This window comes from Gavia stellata, chromosome 24 (assembly GCF_030936135.1).
Source record: "Gavia stellata isolate bGavSte3 chromosome 24, bGavSte3.hap2, whole genome shotgun sequence".
Classification (NCBI taxonomy): Eukaryota; Metazoa; Chordata; class Aves; order Gaviiformes; family Gaviidae; genus Gavia; species Gavia stellata.
This window is the reverse complement of record NC_082617.1, coordinates 11,863,580-11,886,182: the sequence shown is the minus strand read 5'-3', so window position 1 is coordinate 11,886,182 and position 22,603 is coordinate 11,863,580. Positions and strand designations below refer to the sequence as shown.

Genomic DNA, 22,603 nt, shown 5'->3' with positions numbered 1-22,603 from the left:
AGTCAAGCTAAGGCTTTCTGCTACAAAATCTTGTTCAAGACATAAATAGTGGACTTAAGTCACTAATGTCAGACCAACAGTTCTTTCTCTGCCGTCTAACACATTGATGTGGCGTTGTTTTTTTAGTTTCATTATGGATATTGTTGCTAGCTTTCATGCCTAAATAAACTAATTCAAATCTTTTGGTAGGATTATCACGCATTTGAAGTAAATAATTGCCTTCTGAGGCTGAAAATGACAGCCAGGATACTCTTCCCTAGAGAGATGTCCCCATTGCTTCTGTTGTAGGGGTTCCTGCACTATATTCTGAATCAAATTTGGTAGCTTCTGCCTGGCAGATAACACTATTTCTACCACTCTTCTTGCTCAAAATGCTTCCATTACCAACACTGATTCATTGGCTTTGAATACTGTTGGTTTTGGATCATGTGCTTTTTAGAAATGATTCTGCTAAAATCTCCCTTTCTCCTCTTTTTTGTGTGAATGACTTATAAAATCAATTTCAAGTCAGTCATGTGGAAGAAATTAATTCATTAAACTGCAGGTTGCATTTTGTTGTAGCTGAGGGTGCTGTGCCTGCTGAGGGCTGCAGCGAGCCCTTGTGGGTGGGACCGAAGACCCGGGGGGTGCAGCAAGCCAACAGGCAGTATTCTGCTCCTCTGGGCCGGTGAGACTGTATGGGTTGTATCCGCAGCACTGTGAAGGAGGAGTGTTTCAAAAGAGGAGGCTTTTGTTTCCGAAACAGCCCAAGATCATAGTTAACAGATTTTACTTCCGATGCTTCTGTGGCATTACACATTGTGACACTGAGCTTCAGACCTCCCTGGAAATAATAATGTAAGACACAGGAGAATAAGACAGAAACAAACTGAAAATAACAGGGTTGGATGGATGAGAGATGGCAAGAAAAAAAACCTTAATGAAGCTTTTAGTAACCTAGAATCTTTGACAAGATGTTCTTTGATGAAATAGCCAATTAAACAGGAAGTAAAAAATTAACCTGAACTTGTTCAGTAGTCGTAGTGGAACTAAAACATTGTAAAAGTCTGATGGAGGATGTGTATTGGCTGAGAGCGTAAGAGCTCTTTGCACAATACTTGCAGAGTCTAGTGGTCTTCTCGTGCAAATCCTTTTAAATCTTCTCTCTTTAATTAAAAAAAAGTCACTGAGGCAGCAAGACTGACATACTAGAAAATGCATTTAAGTGGAAAGTCATGAATGTTTAAACTGGCTGAAAGGCAGATGTGCAGAGTAGCCAGTGTGGATTTGCAATATTGAAAATGCCAGCTTTGTTACATACTGACATCAGGGAAGAAATTCTACGGGAGAAGCTGTTGCTTAAATTTAGCCATTAAGGGTTACTGGAATTTTAGAACGATAGCATTTATTCCTAAAAATTCTTAATAGTCTGAAATTGAAACTTTATGTAAACATTAGAAAAATGTGAAGCTCAAATACAGTATTTACACTGTATTACTTGTAAGAAAGAATTACTAAATTTGTTTCATTTATAACACAGGTTTAGGATCCACATTGCTTTTCTCTTTCATCTTAATAATTACCAAGGTGTGTATTGGCTTGAGACACAGAACAGGGAACAGCTAGTAGAGCAAACGTGTTTTGCTGTTGCCTCATGCAATTGATGAAAAGTGCAAACCACCAATACAGGCAGATCTGGTTTTAGTGTAGGACAGTTTGTTCTCCTTTCTCTCCCCTCCTCTCTCTTTATTACCAGCGTAGGAAGGGAATGCCATGATTTCCAGTTTGCAGGCTGGAGCACGTGCTGTTTGTGCCTTTTCTGTGAGTATGCCTTTGCCCGCACAGTTCTGTAGAAGACATATTCTTCCTGGTGGAAGAGTGGCATCTTGGTGGCCTTTCCCCCATCCTGGTCACGTGTGTCAAATGTTGTTAGTTGGTAGACTGCAGCTTAGGTCAACCTGCAGTCTATGGGATATGAATCATACATAGCAGGAGAGAAACTGGGGCACTGCAGCTATTTCAGTTAAGCTGAAGGGTGCTAGAGAAGGAATGTCCCTGTTCTTAATCTCTTAAACATTGTGACTGCTTCCCACTATGGTTCTGGAGCAAAGAGCCTCACAGGTAAGGAAGTGGACACAAATGATACGGACATGGACAGTGTCTAGGAGTTTGAAGGTCTATAAAGCTTTGGTGTTGGGATGTGAGTGCAGGACTGGGCTTGGGTGGTGAGAAGCCCAGCATGGCACTGAGCTGCACTGTGTGGTTGAGGAGGTAGAACTGTGATTCTCTTTTGGAGAATGTGATGTAATTTCAGGCATAGGTCCAGAATTTTGCTTAAACTAGCTCTGTCTCTGGAAAAATGACACTGCAGATGATGAGTGTCATTTCAGTGTAGTGTAATCCTTTTTATTAATTTAGTTAATTCTTCAACTGTAAATGAACGTAGTCTGTCAGATGATTTTGAGTGTGGATGTCAAGTTATGACTGCTTCACAAACAGGTGTGCACTGCAAAGTAGCATCAGGTTTCCATTGTCCACTTTAGCCAGAAGAGCAGGAATGCCTACGTTAGGATGTTGGAAGTCAGAAATCAGTTTAACATTTCACAGACATTGAGAATCCAGTGGTGGTTTCTGTCTTGTCTCAAATGAATACTTTGCTATTGATTATTTATGTACTATCTAATCTGTGATTTTTTTTTTTTTTTTTTTTTAAGATACCTGCCAAGAAGTTCTTCCTTTAAGATGTTTTGTTTTCTGTAGTGCTCAGTTTTACAGGCAATTCTGTTCTGGATGTTTCTGACTGGTTGAGCCGGAAATACATTAAACTATATTAATGTTCATGTGTCAATTTGTTATTTAAGTGTCAACAGCCAGTTTTAAATTTTTTTGCGCTTGGTCTGTCTGTACTCAGTCTTGCATCTTGATACCCATACCAAGAGATGAAGGGATTTTCAAAATTATTTCACCGGAGGGCCTTTGTAGCACTAGCTGTGGCTGGTGTGCTGGGTATTGTACAGGTGCCAGGGAACATGAGGCCATATGAGAATCTGGAGAGAGATACGTGTAAATAATAACCTTGAGGACTGTAACTGGCGTGCTGCTCTGAAGACCACTTAGTGAGTTTGCTGTGTCTTCCTGTCCTCAGTAGTGAATAGTACTTAAATCCTGAAGGAGAAGCATTTATATTCCTTCCAAAGCTAGCTATCTTTGTTATACATTATAATTTGATATCTGCAGTTATTTCTACTAATGTGTATATCTTCCTGAGATCAGATGGTGTGGTTCTGTATAAAATACAACATTTTCTTCTTCAAATGATTTTATATATGCTCACACTGTGCCTCTGTGTTCCTTTTTTAACCTTCCTGTTAGGCTAGTGATGATTTCCCCTTAGAGCATCTTTTCTTCACCCTCTTTCCAGGAGCTAAAAATATGAGGTATGCTCTGCACATCCCTGTTCCCTTTTTCCTTAATAAATTAATCTAGATTAACTGATTGTTTGGCTTTAATTCTTCAACTTCTTTAATTTCTTCACCAGCATGATTTATTTTGGCTGTTTTTTCATTCCTTGCTCTACCACCTGGAGGGGAATCCATGTGTTCACCCATTTTCTGTTGCAAGTGCTTTGTTGCATCTCTGAACCAAGGGTCGCCAAGTTCTCTGTCCATGCTTGTCTTCCTTGGCACAGCTGAATTCTGTCTAGGAGCTCTTCCGGCAGCTTCTTCCTCCACGGTGAGAAGTCGGCTGCTGCTTTCCTTGCACTGTGAGCATTGCCAGAGCTCTGGGCCCTGGAAGATGACTTTGATTCCTCCATTCTGGTGATCACAGGTGCTGTGATTCCAGACGTGTTCATCAAGTACGTGCCTACTCTGTCTTTGGCACTCGTTAAAGCTGGCTGTTGGGGCTACCTGACAGAGGCTACTCCCAAGAGATTTCTGAGCATAGGAGCCTTTTCTCAAAATGTTGTGGGAACTGAAGAGGAAGGAGTAATACTAGACTCGAGTATTTGTTGTATTAAGTGTAAGAATTTGCCGGAGGAAGTACCTTTCCAGCTTTTAACTGTAGCGTTGCTTTGCAGTTATTCATTTGGCTGGAAAATTCCAGGCTTCTTAAAGGCTAAACCAGATGCAACTTTGCCAGGAATTGCATTACTGGGAAAATAATAAGACTCCTATGAATATACAGTCTCTGGGTGAAATTGAATGCCAAGCATATTGTTGGAAGTAGTCTGAGTCTTATTAAATATGTATCCTGGTGTTACAATTGCACTTCTTTACAGAATGTTGCGAGCAGAAAGGATTTATCTTCATATGGTGAAGAATGAAGAAACTGGTTCTGTACAGTGTACAGGGAGTTTGGATTTAAAATAGTAAAATATCTGCACAAGTAGAAGGTCATGCTTTGCAGATTTCTCTGCCCTGTGCGCCTCACTGAATCCTCATGAATTGTATTTCTTATCTGCTCCCCTCAGTTTGTTGATACTTTTAACATGAGAGAAAACTATTTTGATATTTCTCTGTCAGTTATTTTGACATTAATCAACATTGCAGATCTTGTTTTGTTTGGCGTCCGGGTACATCATAAAAAGAGTTGCTGAAAGAGTTCAATTATAATATCAGCATCTCTGCCAAATGTATTGAGCTGTTCTGAAAAGCGGCTTGTCTTTTCTGACCCAGATACACAGTTTCCAACTGCGGGAGATGCTGCCAGAAAGACTCTTGGCAGAAGGCCAACAATAAAATTATACTGCAGAAAAACACAACATATTTTCAGCAGCACTTCATACGGTGTGACGAAAAATTACCTGTCTCCTGAATGCAAAGCAGAAGTTAAAATAAACTTGCAATTTAAAGTTGCAAGCCTCTTAATCTGACTTTCAAAAGCAACAAAAGGATATAAATTCCAGTTCTTTTCTGTTACTGTGTCTGATATACCTCAGGCTGCCTTAGATACTCACTGGTTTGTTAGTAGCAACCTTAGTTGTCCTTGCTGCTCTGTGAACATAAACTTTGAGTGATCTTAGGGTGCTGTAAACTGTAGTTCCCTTATGCCAGTATCTGCCCATGAGTAGATTAGGAGGGTGGAGGGTGTTACTAACGCTTCAGCTGAATATTGTTGGCATGTGCCTTCTTGATGTAGCATTTAAAACCAATTTTCAAGGCATTCTCCTTGGCCTGGCCAGGTGCTTAAACAGCAGCTCATTGAAGTGAGGGTTGGGAGGACTGGACTCTAGTGCCCCTGGTTTCCTCTCTTCTATTGCACTGGTAACAGTTCTGTACGAGGTACCGCTCTGTGCGATGAGGGGATACCAGGCTGCCAAACATAGTTCATGTCTCCTTTCTAGAAGCTTATGGTTCCCTGATTCTGGTGTTACATTTCAGTCCCCGTGGAGTGCAAGTACCTGTTTCTCCTGCTTTTTCACTTCTTTGTTCACAAGTACTCAAAGGTAGCTAAGCATATTCATTACTTCTGGCTGTTTAAATGTCTGTCTCTTGGGAACACAACTGCCAGATGCAGGAATATATCCTACTACAAAGGCCTCATCTGAAATTCTTTTCCTTGTTTGTCTTGTGCCAAAGCATAAACTTCCTCTGTGAAGTATGGGATGTTTAATGGAAACATTGTTAGACTGTCATGGTGTTTTAATAACATTCCTAATGTGTCAAATCCCCGGTGATTGTAAACCACGTTGCAGACTCTACTCAGCTCCTCTGTGATCTGGTTTGGAGATGGGATTTAGTCTTGTTTTACACTTTGGGCCACATGATGCAGAGATAAAGTGACTTTGTCAAGGTCGCCAAGGTCTTGGTAGTGCTAGTAGCTTTTCCTAGAAATTTTCTTGCAAGTGTGGGTGGCAGCCCCTGGGTAAGACAACCATGCATTTTAATATTGTGCTTTTTAGTCTGGGCATCCGCTGTTACTTCCCTGAGGATGCAGGGACAAATATCCTGCTATAGCCTGGTGGTAAAATGAGGCTGTTGGATTTATGGAATTGCTGCTCACTTCACATAATGCTTTCTGATGTGTTTGGTGCTGAGCTATGTTCTGCTGCCTTAGTCCATATGGTTGGAGCAGATTTGATTTTAGTTTTCCTTAATTTAATTCTGCATGCTGTCAAATGTACTTTGTTCTGTATATTGTGTCTGCACTTTTATAGTAAACTCCCTCCTGTTCAGTGGTTTTGTTGAAAATTTTCTCTCAAAGTCTGAACTATACGAGATTTTCACTCCTGTACATGTTTCTGTGAAATACTCTTAGGATGTTAATGACTTGAAAGACATCATTTATCAGCTTCAACTCAACTTTCAGGATTTTTTTTTTCCCAGCTTTCTGAGTTTTATAATAAAGATCCCTTCATAATCTAGCTGTATGTGCCCTGACCTCAGCCATTCACTGCTGAGAAAAAGGGGAGGTAAAATCGAACTCATAAATACCTTTGTCCAACAACTTTTACTTGTCACTGAAACTTGAATTTGTCTTGAAAACAAGATGGTTACTACCCGCTTAAGGCAGAGTATTGAGAGGTGTTGGTGGTTTTGCTTCATCTAGAAGCAGTAGAAGATTAACTCTCATCATAGCTGTGAAACATTTATTTTCGGTCTGGTTCAGATTTTCAAAGAAGACTGAAAAGCACTCAGCACATCCAGAATTGCACCCTGAGGTATGTCTGTTTCCAGAGCTTGTGAGGTAGTTTGTAGACTTGCCCTCTAGACAACAGTCTGCTCAGCAATTTACTGAAGCTATTTACAGAATTTGCTCAGCCAGTTATCATTGTCCATCTGCTTTCCAAACACTGTACAAGCTGATAAGCAACAGCTTGCAGTAGTCTTCGGAGGGAGGCCGGGCTGGAGTGTTGCTTGGAGTCTAGAGACATTGTACTGGGCATATGCTGAAGTCAGCAACACATTCCAGTGCCCTTCTCTCTGCCTGGAATTGCCAAGTTACAGTTACCAGAGAAGATAGCAAACTGAAAATGTGAAATGTAGGAGTCACTGGGAAGAAGAGTATATGAAGATAGCTGGAATTTAGTTTGAAGAGAGAACTAATTTGAAATAGATAGATGATCTGGAAGCATGTCTCAAAAGTCTCTCTAGCTTGCCATCTGCTGACTCAAAAAGCATATTATTATTACAGAAAAGCAAAACAAAAAGACCTCGTAAAGAGTCTGGTGGCTTCTGGAGATGGTGAAAGGCTATTGAGTGTGGAAGAGCTTATGACTAGCTCATAGAGTAAATAGTGCCAAAGCAGTAATCTTTGTTTATTTTTCCTCCCAGCTGCCCCTGCTTGGCTTTCAGGATCTCTTAAGAGAAGAATCTGGTCCTATGAAAGAACATCACCTTCCTTGATCGCTTCTGGGAAGCAATTTTGGTAGAGTGTTAATATACCTTGGTAGGGTATATAGCTTTTGCGATAAGAAGTGAGGTCCTTCAGGGTTTTCATTAGCTTGCTTTTCCCAAGTATTTTTAGTACGACTCTCTTGGGGTTTCTTCCTTGGCAATCTTTAGCTGCTGGAGCAGACAGGCCCCTGCACGGTATTCTTGTCTGGCTGCTTTTTGTTTTACCCAATTCTACATCCTAAATTCAGTGGTGTGAGATACAAACAACTATTAGGCACTTCCTGCCAAAGCTGTTGATCCTGTAAACCCGCTTCATTTCTTCTTAACTAGGAAAATAGTGAAGCAGGATTTGTTGTTGCCTTTCCCCTGGTATGTTCAAATCTCTATGGGATGCAACATTTTAATTATTCCCTGTGACACCCCTGAGGTTTAAGCATCTACAAGGCTTTCAAGTCATGTCGCCTATCCCTCTGTTGCCAAATATGCTTTTAATCTCTAACAATGTCAGGATTCTCTGACAGACAATATGCAACATATTGCTAGAGAAGGAGAATCGACATATAGGAGAAAAAGAAAACATTTGAGTGTGCATGTCAGTCTGCAGAAATTTACTGACTGGGTTTCCAGTTGCTTCAAAATGCTGCTGAAAAGCTGATGCAACAATATGTGCAGTGAAAGGAAAACAGGAATTTTCTGCAAGGACTAGAGTGCCTATGCTTTCCTCTCTCTCACATTACCTGCTCTGTAATTCTGCTCTTCTCTTGTCTTAGAGGGTGTTTATTTGCAGTTCCTTATGCTGCCAGTGCTGGTGTTTGTTTCCTAGTTTAGTACAAGAGGGCTGCTGTTGCAGGATCTTCTAAATGTTGTGTGCTGTGAAAAGCAGTGCAAGGGCAGAAAAGGCGGTGTGGATGATTTCAGCTGAACATTCTCACAAGTCTTACATCTTCAGTTTGCTATAATGCACTTGTCTTTTTTTAAATAAAAACTTACAATTATTGCCACCTGAAGTCTTAGTTCTTGTACAGCATCTGACACGTTCAGGATTGAGGGCTGCACTGGGGATTTCAACAGATAATTACTTTTTGATAATTAAATATAGTGTGTTTGATTCCTAACACGCATGCGACATAAAAATAGAGACTTCTTGAGCTGTTTTCATATAGAGCGTATTTGAGATGTTGGATTTCCCATCTTCCTCGTATCAGGAACTTAGATTGCCAGGTGGCTGACAAACCACACTGAGATAAGCTCTAACTGGCATGGGAAAGTCGTTACGTACGTGTGGGCACACTACAAAAAGTTGCTTTCCACAGTGACATCTGCTTTTTCAGGAATACATGGTTCGGTGACTGCCTCCCCATCTTGAAGCCTGCTTGCTTTAATCAATGGTTTGACTTCATGTGCTGCATTTCACACTTACTGGACTTAACACGCTGTTTCTTCTGGTTTCAAGTTGCTTCTCTCTTTTTGCAGGTGAATTACAGAAAGTGACTCCCAGAGCATCTTGGCTGTATGAACTCTTGAGCTGTCAAGGGACTGAGAGGCTTATGAAGAGGTTCTGTCAGGCAAAACAGTGCTTAGCAAAGACACCAAGGAGGAGGGAAAAGGAGAAAGGGAGGGAGAGAGAGCTGAAACACTAACAAACCATGGTAGGTATTTGTCATCTTTCTAAGGGTTGCTTTAAAAATATTCTCTACTGACAAATTATTCTCAGTGATAAAACCAGACTAAGGGGATTTTCTGACCTTGCACTAAATTAGAGATGGTACTGCATGCTTTGAGAAAAAGCAAGCAAGGCTTGATATATTGTCAGCCTCTTAAAACCAGAGAGTTGTCTTGTGAGCCTGCATTACATGAATTATTAAACATGAACGAAGGGGATGCTCATAAGGTTTTCTAATAAAACTGGCATTAGCAAGCTGTAGCAAACAGCATGGGTGACCTTGAACTTGCAGATTGCATAACCAAATGCTGATATTGCCCTTCAGCCTCTTCCTCAGAGAAGTGAGTGTTGATTATTCGTATTTGTGTGCGTGTGATTGAATGGGGTTCTATGCACACTTTGTTAATAGTGTAGGTGAAATGCATGTAGTCAAATATACTTGGTGTATATTGTTTAAGTGAGGAGCCATTTCTAATCTGCCTGGTATTGGTTGCAAATTGGGACACTTGATAAAGCAGCGTTGTCAATATACTGTATTTTAAATAGTGCCCCATTTTGCTCTTATTTTAGGGCTAAATGGTAATGAAGAATTGATCTTGTCAGTCCCTCTTCATTAGAAAAGAAAGCAAATGTCTTCTAATTTAGGAGTTACTAATTTGTTCCTGTTTGACTGTTCTTCCTAATTGATATTTCATGAGATAATAGATGGTGGGGGTGAATTAATAAATCCAGCTTGTCAGTTTTCACTGCTGAACTGCAGCTTCTTTCTGTATCCGTGTTGCGGACAAGCCACAAGAGGGACCTCCTGGAAGCATTTTGCAACCTATAAAAGTACTGGGTATAATACCAGACCTTGACTGATGAGTTTCTTTTTGCTACCTGAATTGTCCATCTGGGTAGGAGCACAAAAGTTAGGAAAGGAATGATGTCACATCGACCTTTGATGGAAGGGACCTGGGGAATGCAATGAGCCAGGAAATCATGACCAGTTCCTTAACAGGGATTCAACCCAGAGGCCTTTAAGATCCTTCGAAGGCCCTTTTTGTCCCTAAGAGTGCATACTGTTACAAAACCATGAAGTAGGGATGAAAACAAAACCTACTTAAGGTATTTAATATGTAGGAGGAACAGAGATTTTTGTTTGATGATTCCAAGTTCTGCGTGGCTTTCAGCAGTGATTGATGTGTCTGTAGAGAGCAAGACTTAGGGCTGCTGTAGCCAGTGGTCTGTGCTGTGATTGCAGCTGGTCTGGGTCACTGTTTAGATCAAGTAAGTCTCATCTGGATAGCGTGTGCCAAACCATAGCTTCCTAGCACAAGCTACCCAACCGCTTAAGTTTACCTTCCTCAACAACATCACGCAGGATTTTGAGTTTCACTGCAACTCATTTAATTGGCACTCTAATCTCTTCCTATTCTTTCAATCTTTTAAGAAATTATTTTGGTGTTTTATTACCAGTTTATCTCTACCCTCATCTTCATTCATGCCTTTGTAAATCCCTGTGCAGTTTGCTAAGCCTCTTGCAGCAGTGTGTATTGCCTATGACTTCATCTGCAGCAGTAACAAAACCATAAGGGAATGGCTATTTAATTGTCTTGTTCTAAAGTGTGTTGCCATTGTCTCTAGCATAAATTGAGGAGAGATGGCTGCACTCAGCACTTCCAGAATATGCAAAGTTCTATTTGGAGAGTATAAATGCTTTTACCAAATACAAATCTTCTCTGTGTTCTCCTTGTTTGCTCTCCTTTCCACATTCTTTACTGAGTCTGCTTTCACCCTGGAATACTTGTGTTCTAGATTTCCCTACCTTGAAATGAGGTTACCTTTTGGGATAAGGACCCTGGTTTTTCTCTTTGCTCTGAGCTATCCAGCTGCTGAAGCTTGACACAAGCCAACAAAGATTGCTGAAATTCAGGAACTCCTTAATTCCTGCAAGTATTCCAGGGTAGGGAAGCCCCTCTTTCTTTCAGTACTATTGCTCACAGCTTGTATCTCCATGAGATGTAGGTCCTTCAGGCAAGATCAGAGCCTAAGTGATTTCTCACTGACTTTGAAAGCTTAATATAAATAAACAAGCTAGTCAAAGGGTGAGGGAAATTGGAGGCACTTAATAGTGAAATGAGATCCAATTGCCCAAGATCCTAGATTGTCTGTGGCAAAGCTGGGAATGAAACTCAGGTGGTTTTTTTTTTTTTTGTGGGGGGGGGGGCGGCCCTGCTTCAGCAGTCTTATACTTAGCCAGGGAGACCATGCCCTCTTCTCAAAGAGAAGCTTGGGGGGGAAGGCAGGGAGAAGTGAGAAAAACAATGAAAATAAGGAAGAAGAAAAAAAAGAGGGGAGGGAAATTATGGAAGGACAAGATGTAGAAACTCCATTTCTAGCCATTGCAAACGGATTAATGCGTACTACAGGTGTTGACCCTATTTTGTATGCACCATAGCTGTATATGGGAGTACGGAGATTTGTCTAGTCCTAGACCTAAGGTCTCCCTTTTTCTGATTTGTGACTAGCGCACACAGTGTCACAACTTCCACTTATGATGGACATACCAGACAAAAGATGGAATTCAGTTTGCTTAATTTTTAGATGTCTGTAGCAGCTAATCTGATATAGTAGTCTAGACTTCTGTAGTCGCATGTGGGTGGGGAAATGTACTTCTAAAGCACAATTGATCTCGTCCTCAAGTAGACATATACATAAACTCTGCTCCACATATGCCTATTCCTCCTAGTAGCCAATAAAAGGATTCTAGAAGAGTTGAATTTAGGCATCAAATACTAGGTTCCGTAAAACCCACCCAAGTTCTTACATGTTTTACCAGCTTAATACTGATTTTGCACTGGTATTTCATTTCTTTCTTTTTTCTGTTTTTAAATTTATTTAAATAAAGATAAGAAATCACTCCTGCATGACTGTAAGCAATGGTCATCGTAAAACACTTTTCTACATCTGTCAGGGAGGATTCCCATTCAGGCAATGTCCTTCTTTGATAATCCAATAACTCTGTTCTTTTTCCCCCTCCCCTGTTTCCCACTTCATAACAGAGATCTATCCGATCTTTTGCTAATGATGACCGCCATGTTATGGTGAAACATTCAACCATTTATCCATCTCCAGAGGAACTTGAAGCTGTCCAGAACATGGTATCAACAGTAGAATGTGCCCTTAAACATGTCTCTGACTGGATGGATGAAAAGAACAAGTCTACGAAATGTGAGGGTGATGTGGAAGCAAAGGAGGAAGCTGCAGAAAGCAATGCCAAGTGAGTGAGTTGAGCCTCATAATGTGTTACTGTACTGCTCTGAATGGGTTCCTTTCCTTCTAAATAAGAGTCATAGTGTTACTTGGTTCTGTTGCATACGAATGTTCATAGGAGGAAGTGGATATATTTGGAGTTTTTGAGGTGGGAGAACGTAGGGTGAGTGCAGGGAATAGTAATAAGCCCAATGTGAGTAGCAGTTGCTCTCTATTTCATTATTTATTTTACTGTGATGTTGTGAAGTTGCATTTAGCAGACAAACTTTTCAGTAATTGTAAGTGAGTTTATGTCCCTGTAACACACAAATGCAAATCCACAGACATGTAGCTTAGGGGCTCCTTCAGTTTTAGACAGACAAAAAAGATTTTTATACATTTTTATTGTTTATCCAGCAAACTAACTTTTCTAAGGTTTCATTACCTTCTATTGTTGTTGCGGTTTAACTGCAGTAGGCAGCTAAGCGCCACACAGCCTTTCTCTCACTCCGCCCAGTGGGATGGGAGAGAGAATCAGAAGGGTAGAAGTGAGAAAACTCATTGATTAAGGTAAAGACAGTTTAATAGGTAAAGCAAAAGCCATGCGGGCAAGCAAAGCAAAATAAGAAATTCATTTGCCACTTCCCATCAGCAGGCAGGTGTTCAGCCATATCCAGGAAAGCAGGACTCCATCATGGGTAACGGTGACTTGGGAAGACAAACGCTGTAACTCCAGAAGTCCACCCCATTCCTCCTTCTTCCCCCAGCTTTTATTGCTGAGCATGACATCGTATGACCCCAAGGTCAGTTGGGGTCAGCTGTCCTGGCTGTGTCCTGGTAAATAATATATATGTTAAGTCATTTACATTTTGGGATGGTGGAAGTACAGTCTACTCTAGCAATAACAGATGGAAATACAGACCATGTATATTGTATACTTCTGGAGTAAGATACAGTTCAGTGCAGGTAAGGGAGGAAGATCTGACTCTGAATCAGGAAGACTGTATCAGTTTTTAAACTGAAAATATAGTTTACTGGCTTAGTATGAAAGAGACAGTGCTTACCATTGTATTTATCAGTTATTCCTAAATGCTTATTGGCATATGTCTGAAAATTCAAAAGTGAAATATTGCTTCCTATTTTATCATAATAATGCGATTCTTAGTTACTTCCAAGTCTCATAAATTTTTAGAGTAGCATTCAGGAAGTAAGGTATGAAGCCCTGCTGTGCCTCACTATCTGGATGTACTTCAATTGAGAAACAAGAAACGTGCTATATTAACTGAGGAAATTTGTATGGCTGGGAGGAGCAGAAGGCATTCATGATGTGATGTGGTTTCCCAACAGTGTTGTGGCTTCTACAGAAAATGCTTCAAGTATTAGTAGTGTTTTTCCACAGGTTTCTTTCTTAACGTTTAAGCCTCTCTTTGATTTTCTCAAAGATAAGGTTGTGGGCTTGGGAGCTACTGAAAGAAACTGCTTGCTCTGCATGAAGTTTAAATGCAGCACCACCTACTCAGGATACACTGATCCACATAGGAAATCTTCAGCAGCATGAAGACCGTTGTATGATAGCCTTGGAAAGATAGATAGATGAACGGTCCCTCATTTTGATGCCTGTGGCTTTCTGTGTTACCTAATAAATATTTAACAGATGCAAGTCTGATCACTGGCGGTTTTGTGTAAGGCCGAGCTGTGATATGTCACTTTTTTGGTGTGAAATGTATTCAAACAGAAATAGCAAAACATTTAAAATCATGAATATTTTTACATAAATTAACGTATAAATTCGTTTAAGACAGCGTGATTTTATTGACACCAGAGAATAATTGTAGTGGATTGATAGGCTGTTTCTCCACAGATTGACAATTACGTTTTGTCATCTTCTCAAGGAAGGTATTTAAGCTCAGTGTTTTGCTGAAGAACAGTCTGTCTTGATATGCAGTGTGCTGTATGTTTTGTAGGTGACTTCCTAGCATTACTGGTGACGTTTTTGGGTGTTTTCTGATGTGGGTAAAATAGGCACAGAATGGATTCTTAAAAAAAAAAAATTAAAAATCCAAGCCTGCAGTAAATGCTTTTGAGACAACTAGATAGCCTTGCTTTCACACGTGTGTGCAGGATTTTTCATGCTTGTGGTCTGTTATAAATTTAGAGTACAGTTTTTGTAAACATCAGTGTATTATTTATACATATAAAATAGTTTGTGTATTTATGCATTTGTTTGGGACAAATTATTTTACTAATCACTTTACAAGCTGAAAGGGGCTTACATTGTAGAAAAATATATAACTTAAAATACCTTTATACTAGTTACGAACTATATCTAAAGGAGTTGCATGTTTTCTCACATGTTTGCATCCAGATACTGTTAAAGTAGCACAGTTCCAGGGTGGAAGTTGAGATGATGTTTACTTTTGTAACTGTTTTTGTTAGTTTGCTTCTGGCTATTCCAAGGATAGTAACTAGTTTGAGATTGCTACTTCATTTTCTGTGTCATTCCTTCTTGTCTTCTCTTTATTGTTTAAGCACCTGTTCCTGCCTTTCCATTTAAAATATAAAGACAGTACAATTATTAGATGAAGATACTTCTGAGCGATTACCTTCGATCACAGTGTGACTGGTTTGGGGAGTTGGGTTTTCTTGGTTTGTTCTTGGGTTTTGGTTTTTTTTATATCCAGCCCATCCCTCTGGATGGTAAGAATGAATGTGAACAGGGCCTTTCCGGCTGAGGTGGTTTACCATCTTTACTGATTACGTGCTTTCTGTAGGTTTTATAACAGTGATATGCCACTAGTGAGATGCATTGTGTGGCAATAGCTGGCATTGAACTGTCAAAGATACATTTCTTGTGTTTTTCTTGATGTTTTTTAGCAACCCTAGTCTGCTAAACTGGTTTTTGTTGCAGGCTTTCTCTCAGTACTCAAAACTAAAGTGTTCTTATGTTGCTTTGAAAGTTATGTTTACTGTGGCTCTTAAATGTTCCCCTAAACTTTAGGTGGAGAGTAAGAACTAGTAGTCAGACCTCCATTACTATAGGTTTTAGTGATAAGACTTGTTGAAGGAATAGTGCCTGGAAGACGTTTTGAAATTAGAAGCTTTCCTGAAATGTCAGTTTGTAGTATGGGCTAAAACTTCAGAAGTTGGTTGTATAATTTCAAAGATAAAGGTTTGAATGTGTGGATCAGCTAAAAGGTATGTGGCCATGTTTAAAGTTGGTGTGTCACTAAAAGACAACTCGGACCACTTCCGAAAACAGGATTTCTGTCAGAGAGCTCCTCTAGATTAATTATTCTACTCTTTTGGTAGATCTGTAGATAGTGAATTTGGGCTTTTTTGAGCTTTGTGAAGCTTTGTGACTTGAGCTAGGCAACTTCTGCATTCACGTGAATTGCTAATGAGTGCTTCAGTTAATTTTTTTCATAGGAGCTATTTGCATAAAAGGAGTCTGTGCTTTTCATTTTCTCATCAGTGATACACCACTTTAGCACAGTCATCAGTCCCATCCGTTTATCTCCTCATTGTGATAGGATAAAGAACTATTTTGAATGTGTGAAAATACCATTTTAATTACTGAAAATTGTTTCATTTCCAGGGATCAAGGTGGTCGGACGTTGTGTGGTGTTATGAGGATTGGCTTGGTTGCAAAGGGCTTGCTGATAAAAGATGATATGGATCTGGAGCTGGTTCTCATGTGCAAAGAAAAACCCACAAAGACCTTGTTATGTATAGTTAAAGACAATCTCCCAGCTCAAATTCAGGTGAGTTAATTTAGGGTAGTCCCCTAATGATGGCTCATAGCACTGTATGGTGTACGTGGGTAAAGGCTGGAATTTGTTCCAGGAAGAAAGACAAGTTATACAGATTAAAGAAATGTACTTTTAATCTGGGATGACATCTAGGGTGTGTGACATGTTTAATGTGGTGACATGAAGTAGCTATTCACAAAATTTAACATCTTATTCCTGTTGTTGCCTAATCCCTATTTGTAATGTCAGGTTTCCTATGATGGCAGCTAACCTTTCTTATCTGGTAACTAACCCAGCTGATTTTTGCTCTCTGGTCCAACCACTAACATGAGCTAAATTGCAGTCCCGGAAACCGTCCCTGCTCGAGCATGTGAATCGGTCTGTATTGTTGTCCCCTGTCCCACCGCTTGAACCTTAAGTTCGACATTGCAGCTGCTTTGCTTCGCTTGGGCTGTTCCAAGATAAACGCCTCTGTACTTCTGAAGTGAGAACAAGTCTCACTTTAGGTGGTCACTCATTTTAGCTCATGTTAAACATGAGCTCATAATTCTTTTTATTTATGGCTATTTAATTCTGATGTTGGCATCCAGCAGGCAGCACTTACAGCTAATACTGGTCTCTTTAAAGCAACTGGGGATAATACCTTTTTGACAGAGTTCTGAGTCTGAATAATCGGTCCAGCTTCCAGACTGACATACACTGTTGTGGAGAAGCTGCCCTGAAGCACTGCGAGTGCCTCTCTCCAAACTATGTCCAAACTTGATATGCTTTTCTCTAGATGTGCTTTTCTGCCTTGTGTTTATTTCCACATAGAGAGTATGTGTTTTACCATTCTTGGCAGCTGTTTGTTCTCACTGTTCATTTGTTCACATAAAGGGCTTGTTTTAATGAGATAATGTGCCTGCAGATGTGGCTCTGTCCCTGGCTGAAAATGCTAAGGAACTATTGAGTAAAGAGTAAATTTTACTTGTTTGAAAATGATAGGGATGTATTGAGTAGTAAAGAGTAAATTTTACTTGTTTGTAGTGAGGCGTGAGATGAGAAGGGTTGAAAGTGATAAGAAAAGTTAGCATATGCTTCAAAAAAAGTGAGAACGGCAGAACAGACGTAATTAAAAGATGTGAAGACTGCAATAAATTCAAGGGACAAGTAGGTAAGATCCTGTGGGGAAGCATTGTGAGGGAAAGAATAACGGAGAACATGAGGTAAGAGGAATCTGACTCATGAAACAAGCGACAACTATCACGGGTATGAAAGACAACGAGAGGTTTGCAGACATATCAGGTACAGGAGGGAGAAGGAAGGTGTAGGCCCATTAGCGGACAAAAAGAGCAAATGAGGTACAGAGATGTTAACAGCTTCTGCTTTGCTTCTTTGAAGGCTAGTAGTAAGCAGATGCTTCAATGTTTTCATCCCAACAATAAAGGAGCTGGAGGAGTGCAGATTGCAGCAAGGAAAGAAGTTAGAATATATGTTAGATATGTTCTAACCAGTATGGTCCTGCTGAAACAAACTCACAAACGCAAGGAATAGCTTTAGGACTCTGAATCATCTGTGGTTATCTTTGCACTTCTGGAGGTTGAGAGAGGTCCCAAAGGACTACTGAAAGATCTGCAGGTACAGATCACTTGAGATATCTCGATAACTCAAGTTGACTTGAGTTAACTCAAGACATAATGCATGTTAATGAACAAATTATAAGGCAGTTTGTAGTACTATCTACAAAAGAAATCTAAGCAAGAAATAAAAAGTTTAGTGAAAACAATTTAAAAAATATGCAATTTATTGGTGTGCTGTCAAGAGAGGAAGGTGAGGTTTTCCAGGCATTGTCAGGGATCTCTCCTGGGGCTGGTGTTAATGAGTGAAGTGGGTGACAGTGGGGTTTTGCATCCAGTTTCAAGTGCTGGGTGGAAAGGGAGTGACAGAGATGGACAGACAAGTTGGAGAAAATCAGACAAGTGAGAATGTGCACCTAGGAAACAACATAATTAAAGTTACCGTGTTTGGAAAAAGTCAAGACTGAATGCAGGTGTAAGTTTTAAGACATTAATAGTTATTTATAAAGGGACAGTGATTCCGTATCTCACATAGCTGCCAAAAGTAGGATGAGAAGTAACTGGAACTGTAGCAAGGGGCAATTTTGTTGCAAAATAGGTCATCTAAATTATATGTGTGATTAAGAATCAGAATAGACTATTTGAAGAGGTGGTGAGACCTCTGTTACTAGGGCATCTGAAGAATATCTTAGGGTTGGTAAGAGATGGCCAAGGTATATTTGGTCATACCTCATGGCAGGTACATGGGTTAGGCGAGCTGGTGCGGCTCCTGCGCTGGAATCTGTCATCCATTTGCACTGAGGGTTATGGCTGTGTTGGTCATACTGCATATGAGAGCTTTTACATTTAGAGGCAGCATTACCGGAGAAGTGTGTACTAGTTAAGAACAAAAGTTGCTGGTGGTATTTTGCACACTAGCAGCTATGAAAGTCAGCTTCTGTATTCATTTAAAAAAAAAAAAAAAAAAAGTGATAATATAGTGGGACTACTTAGTATTCTCATTAAATTTGCTGCAGACCTTTTTTTTAAGCATGTTACTGTTTTTTTCTGTTTGTTTTTAATGAGGGAGGCAAGGCCTTGTTATTGCAATGTCTTGTAAGCGTCTCATTAGTTAAGAGGCATATGCACATACAGAGATTCTGCAGTTTTTCAGTTGATTGAGAGATTCTTGAAATCTTTCTTGGTGACTTTCAGAAACTTACAGAAGAGAAGTACCTCGTGGAGGAGCGTGTAAATGAGGCAGCTATTATTATTCATAACACAAAGGAGCCCAAGCTAACTTTGAAGGTGATACTTACATCCCCTCTCATTCGAGATGAAGCAGAGAAGAAGGAAGGAGGTACACAGAGCGTTTTAACTTGTTTTTAAGACTGTTCTATCTAAATGCCCTGACTGTGCAGCACAGGGTTAATTGGGAAGTAGGTGTTTAGTTAGTACACGATGCACAATTAGACTGGCTATTGCCACAATAGGTTACATTATTTGTGCCTTAAAAAGATAACAGTCACTTAATTTTCATGTAAATATGCATAGTTTTCATTTGCAAGCAATATTGCTACAGTGTTAACTTTGACATACGATTAGATCTTAGTTCTCCTTTCTTTCAGACTTGCTAGTCAATTCTTGAGTACCCCAGCGCTGCACAGTCTTGTTTTCAAATTAAGTCAGTCAAGTGGGATTGGTTCGTAGTATCTTGAAAAACTCATAAAATTGTTTCTCTTTTTACATTAAAAAAAAACCTTTCCTGCAAAGCTCGCAAATACATTGTCCTGGCCCTCAATTTTTATTAATTGATGATACATATGTGTATGTTTCTAGCTTTAAGAATTTCCTGACTGGGATACAGTTGAAGTTACAGTGCTGTAATACAGCACTTTTGCTTCTGAATTGAACATTGTACCTCATGTTTTTAGAGCAAAATAGATATAGAAAACTGTACCTTAGTTTCTTTCTGTTCCTTCTCCCTAACTGCCTGATGTCCAATATAGTTCTATGCCCCTTGTTAAAGGAATGGTGACTGGTAGTGTCATTGAGGTTGGAAACAAACCAAGAGAAATAGAGAAGAGCAAATGTAGCCATACACTGTTTTATTTTTAAAATCTTGTCAGTAATTTCTGCTTCCGCTTCCCAAACCTATCCCTAGAAACTTTGCCACTGGATGATGTCAGACCTTTGACCAACTGGCCACTCTCTGTCATGACAACTGAGGCAGCTGGGCCCATGTGGGCTAGGGAACTCCCTGTCGCTCTTTTCCCATTTCTAGACTTGCCACAAGTCCTTTGCTTCCTCCCTTCTCCCACATGAAATACCGACACAATGAGAAATGTTGGTCAGTTTCTCTTCATTTTCCTTTGAGGCGATGGCAGGAAGGATCCCCTTTCAAATGAAAAATAACACTTTGGCAGCAGTTGGATGCAGAAAAATCTTACAAAACAGATGAATGGCAAAGATTTCCTAATTGCAATGTCTGTTTAGTCTCAAATTAGTAACCATGCTCTTTTGCAAGACCATTAAAAATAAATTCTTCAACTTCCCATGAGATGCTGGGATCAGCCCTGTAGTTATTGCAGCTGATACGTGTTTGTGAGAAAGAGCACAAAGTGCAGAACGAATTTTAATGGCGAAAGATTTGTAAGATTCTCACACGGGGATACAGTTTTGCACAAAGGCTTCCACCCAAGTATTTTCTTGCAAAAAGTGATACCGTTGTGGCAGTAAACTCTAGGGACTCCTGAGTTCATCTCAAATTGAACGAGGATTTGAATTTTTATGCTTTCCTGTCTTTAAAATGTAGGTGTTCTATTTTGTTTTCAGTATCTTAAAATATTTTCCAAAATCTGTATTTTTTTTAATTTAAAATGGTTTTACTACCTCTCTTATAGTGGTGTTATGCTGTCATTTCTGAACAGCTGATGAGGGCAGTTAATAGGGTAATGGATCTTGTTTTAAAGCCCAGGTTCTTTTGACATTGATTTATCACAAGTGAACAGAGACATTTATCATATTGCTTTTCAAAGGTATGTGAAACATCACTCAGAAGTCACAAAGTAAATTGAAAGGTGGGAGGGATACTTTTTTCCATAATATTTCCAACCATATTTAGGTCACTTTCACTTAGAGTCAGACCAAAAAAGTTTCCTATCCAATATCAAGGGAAAATACTCAGAGAAACTGTCCAGTGGAAAATCTCTTGATCCCTGAAAAAAGTACTGCCATATTTTTTTTTTAATTCTCCTGAATAACAGCAACCAAATGCAAATACACTTTCTATGCAGTTTTAAAAACTGTTTTGAGTTTATTCCATACATCCTTTCGAATGAAGGAGCTCAAAATGCGTGTCAACTTGCCTTTCATCTCAGGAGTAAGATAGGCCGCTGGGTTCCAGGGCTGCCCTGGTTCCTCCTGGGGCCGCTCCGGGGAGCGGAGCCTGCGCGAAACTGACCAAGGTTTCAGCGGTCGGCGTGGTTAGCACTAATCTGTCCTCTAACCAAACCCGCAAGGTTAGGCGCGGCGGACCTCCTTCTCAGCGCTCCCATTTGTTCTGTAGGAATGCTGTGTGTGCCTTCATGCCCTGATGTCAGAATGTATCGAAAAACATTCCTGGATTTCTCTTCAGTCCCCACCTCTTGGAAAAGTGTTCATGTTTAAGATGTGGTGTTTGTCCTATTTGTTTTTGCTGCTTGTTAGCAAAAATAAATAGTGGACCAGTGTGTGTGTGCATTTCAGTGTTTCTCACAAACGGCTACCCATAAAGCTCTGCTTTCTCATGTCAACTTGAGAAGTGAAGCATCTAAAATTCCTGCATTTTATATCAGTTTAAAATTCAAACTTCTTAAGAAAATTAATTTTTAGTCATACCATCAAATATAAATTGGGCTTTCCAGACCAGAACCTTGTAGCTTCCAAATCAGTTGTTGTTACTGAGTGTGCAGTAACAGCAAGCTTATGTAATAATAAACAAGTTCATTTACCAAAGTGGGGCTGAAATCAACCTTGCTCCTTGAGCAACTCCTGCGTAAACAGTCTGCCTCTGCTGCTGCCTTTGCTGGGCAGGCACAGCCAGCGATGCTCCAAAGGTGCCAAGTGCCTTTGAAGGGGCAATGAGCTACAGATTTACCTTGCCTCTACGGAGAAGACAACGCTCCTCCTATGGCTGGCTGCAAATGAATGAAGTTGGCAGCTACTGTGTGAAGAGAATACATACAGCAAGTGGGGAGAGAATTGCTGAAGGATTGATTCTGTGTTGCATAGTGTGAGCTCATGTCAGGGCTTTATTATTAACTGTTTATTAAACTCCCTGTATCATTGCCCTTGTTAAAACCACGAGAAAAAAAGTAAAGCTTTGCGATCACATTTGAAAATTTTGATTGGGTCTCACTTTCCTGACTGGCAGAGCATGAAGAAACATGCCATTCTCCCGAGGGTGTCGAAAGGGAGCCTGCTGCAAGCCGCTCGCCCTCTTCACTGCCTGTTCTCTTCATCTTTCTGTTTAATAGAATCTTGCACCCAAAAGTTGGCTGACTGCAACATCTGCGAAAGGCGCTCAGGACACTAGTACTGAATTTGCAATTGGCAAAATTCTCCAAAATATTTGTAACTTGCCCCTTTGGAAATAGCCTTAACCCTGCAGGAAAAAGTACGATTCTAACTTGTTGAAACAAATTAAATCTTATGAGGTTTTGCGTTCACCTGAATGAAAGATGACACGTATTCTGTTTATGTTTTGTAGTTGAAAGGAAAAATGAATTTACTTTGTCAGTGGCTGCAATACATTTTATCAAAGCCCTGTACAATACTAAGTAGAAGTCCCTAGGCATTTAAAGATCCAGTTCATTGCAAAGAATTAGTGATTTTGCAGTCAGTCACCTTTGCCATTTCTAATGTTTTAAATAAGATTCTGATCATTCATTGACAGTAGTTGTTTTATACAATACATGAGCTTTAAGCAGATGTTTATATTGTCCACAACGAAGTTTATTTACAGAACTACATAGATGTACATTTAGCAATTGTGTGCCACAAAACATTACTCCTGAAAGTAATGAAACTGCAAAGGAAATTTAGAAGCAAATCTCGTGTTCCAGA

The 22,603-nt window shown here is 39.9% G+C and overlaps 1 protein-coding gene across 1 annotated transcript in view; it reads left to right on the top strand.

Moving 5' to 3' along the window:
* The window catches only part of STRBP (spermatid perinuclear RNA binding protein), a 57,474-nt gene that overhangs the window by 15,710 nt on the left and 19,161 nt on the right, over positions 1-22,603 (top strand). The window contains exons 2-5 of the mRNA XM_059828677.1: positions 8,790-8,965; positions 12,024-12,241; positions 15,809-15,974; positions 18,713-18,857. Of these exons, the coding sequence (XP_059684660.1) occupies positions 8,963-8,965; positions 12,024-12,241; positions 15,809-15,974; positions 18,713-18,857 (532 nt within the window). The 5' untranslated portion in view covers positions 8,790-8,962. The remainder of the gene's footprint in view (positions 1-8,789; positions 8,966-12,023; positions 12,242-15,808; positions 15,975-18,712; positions 18,858-22,603) is intronic.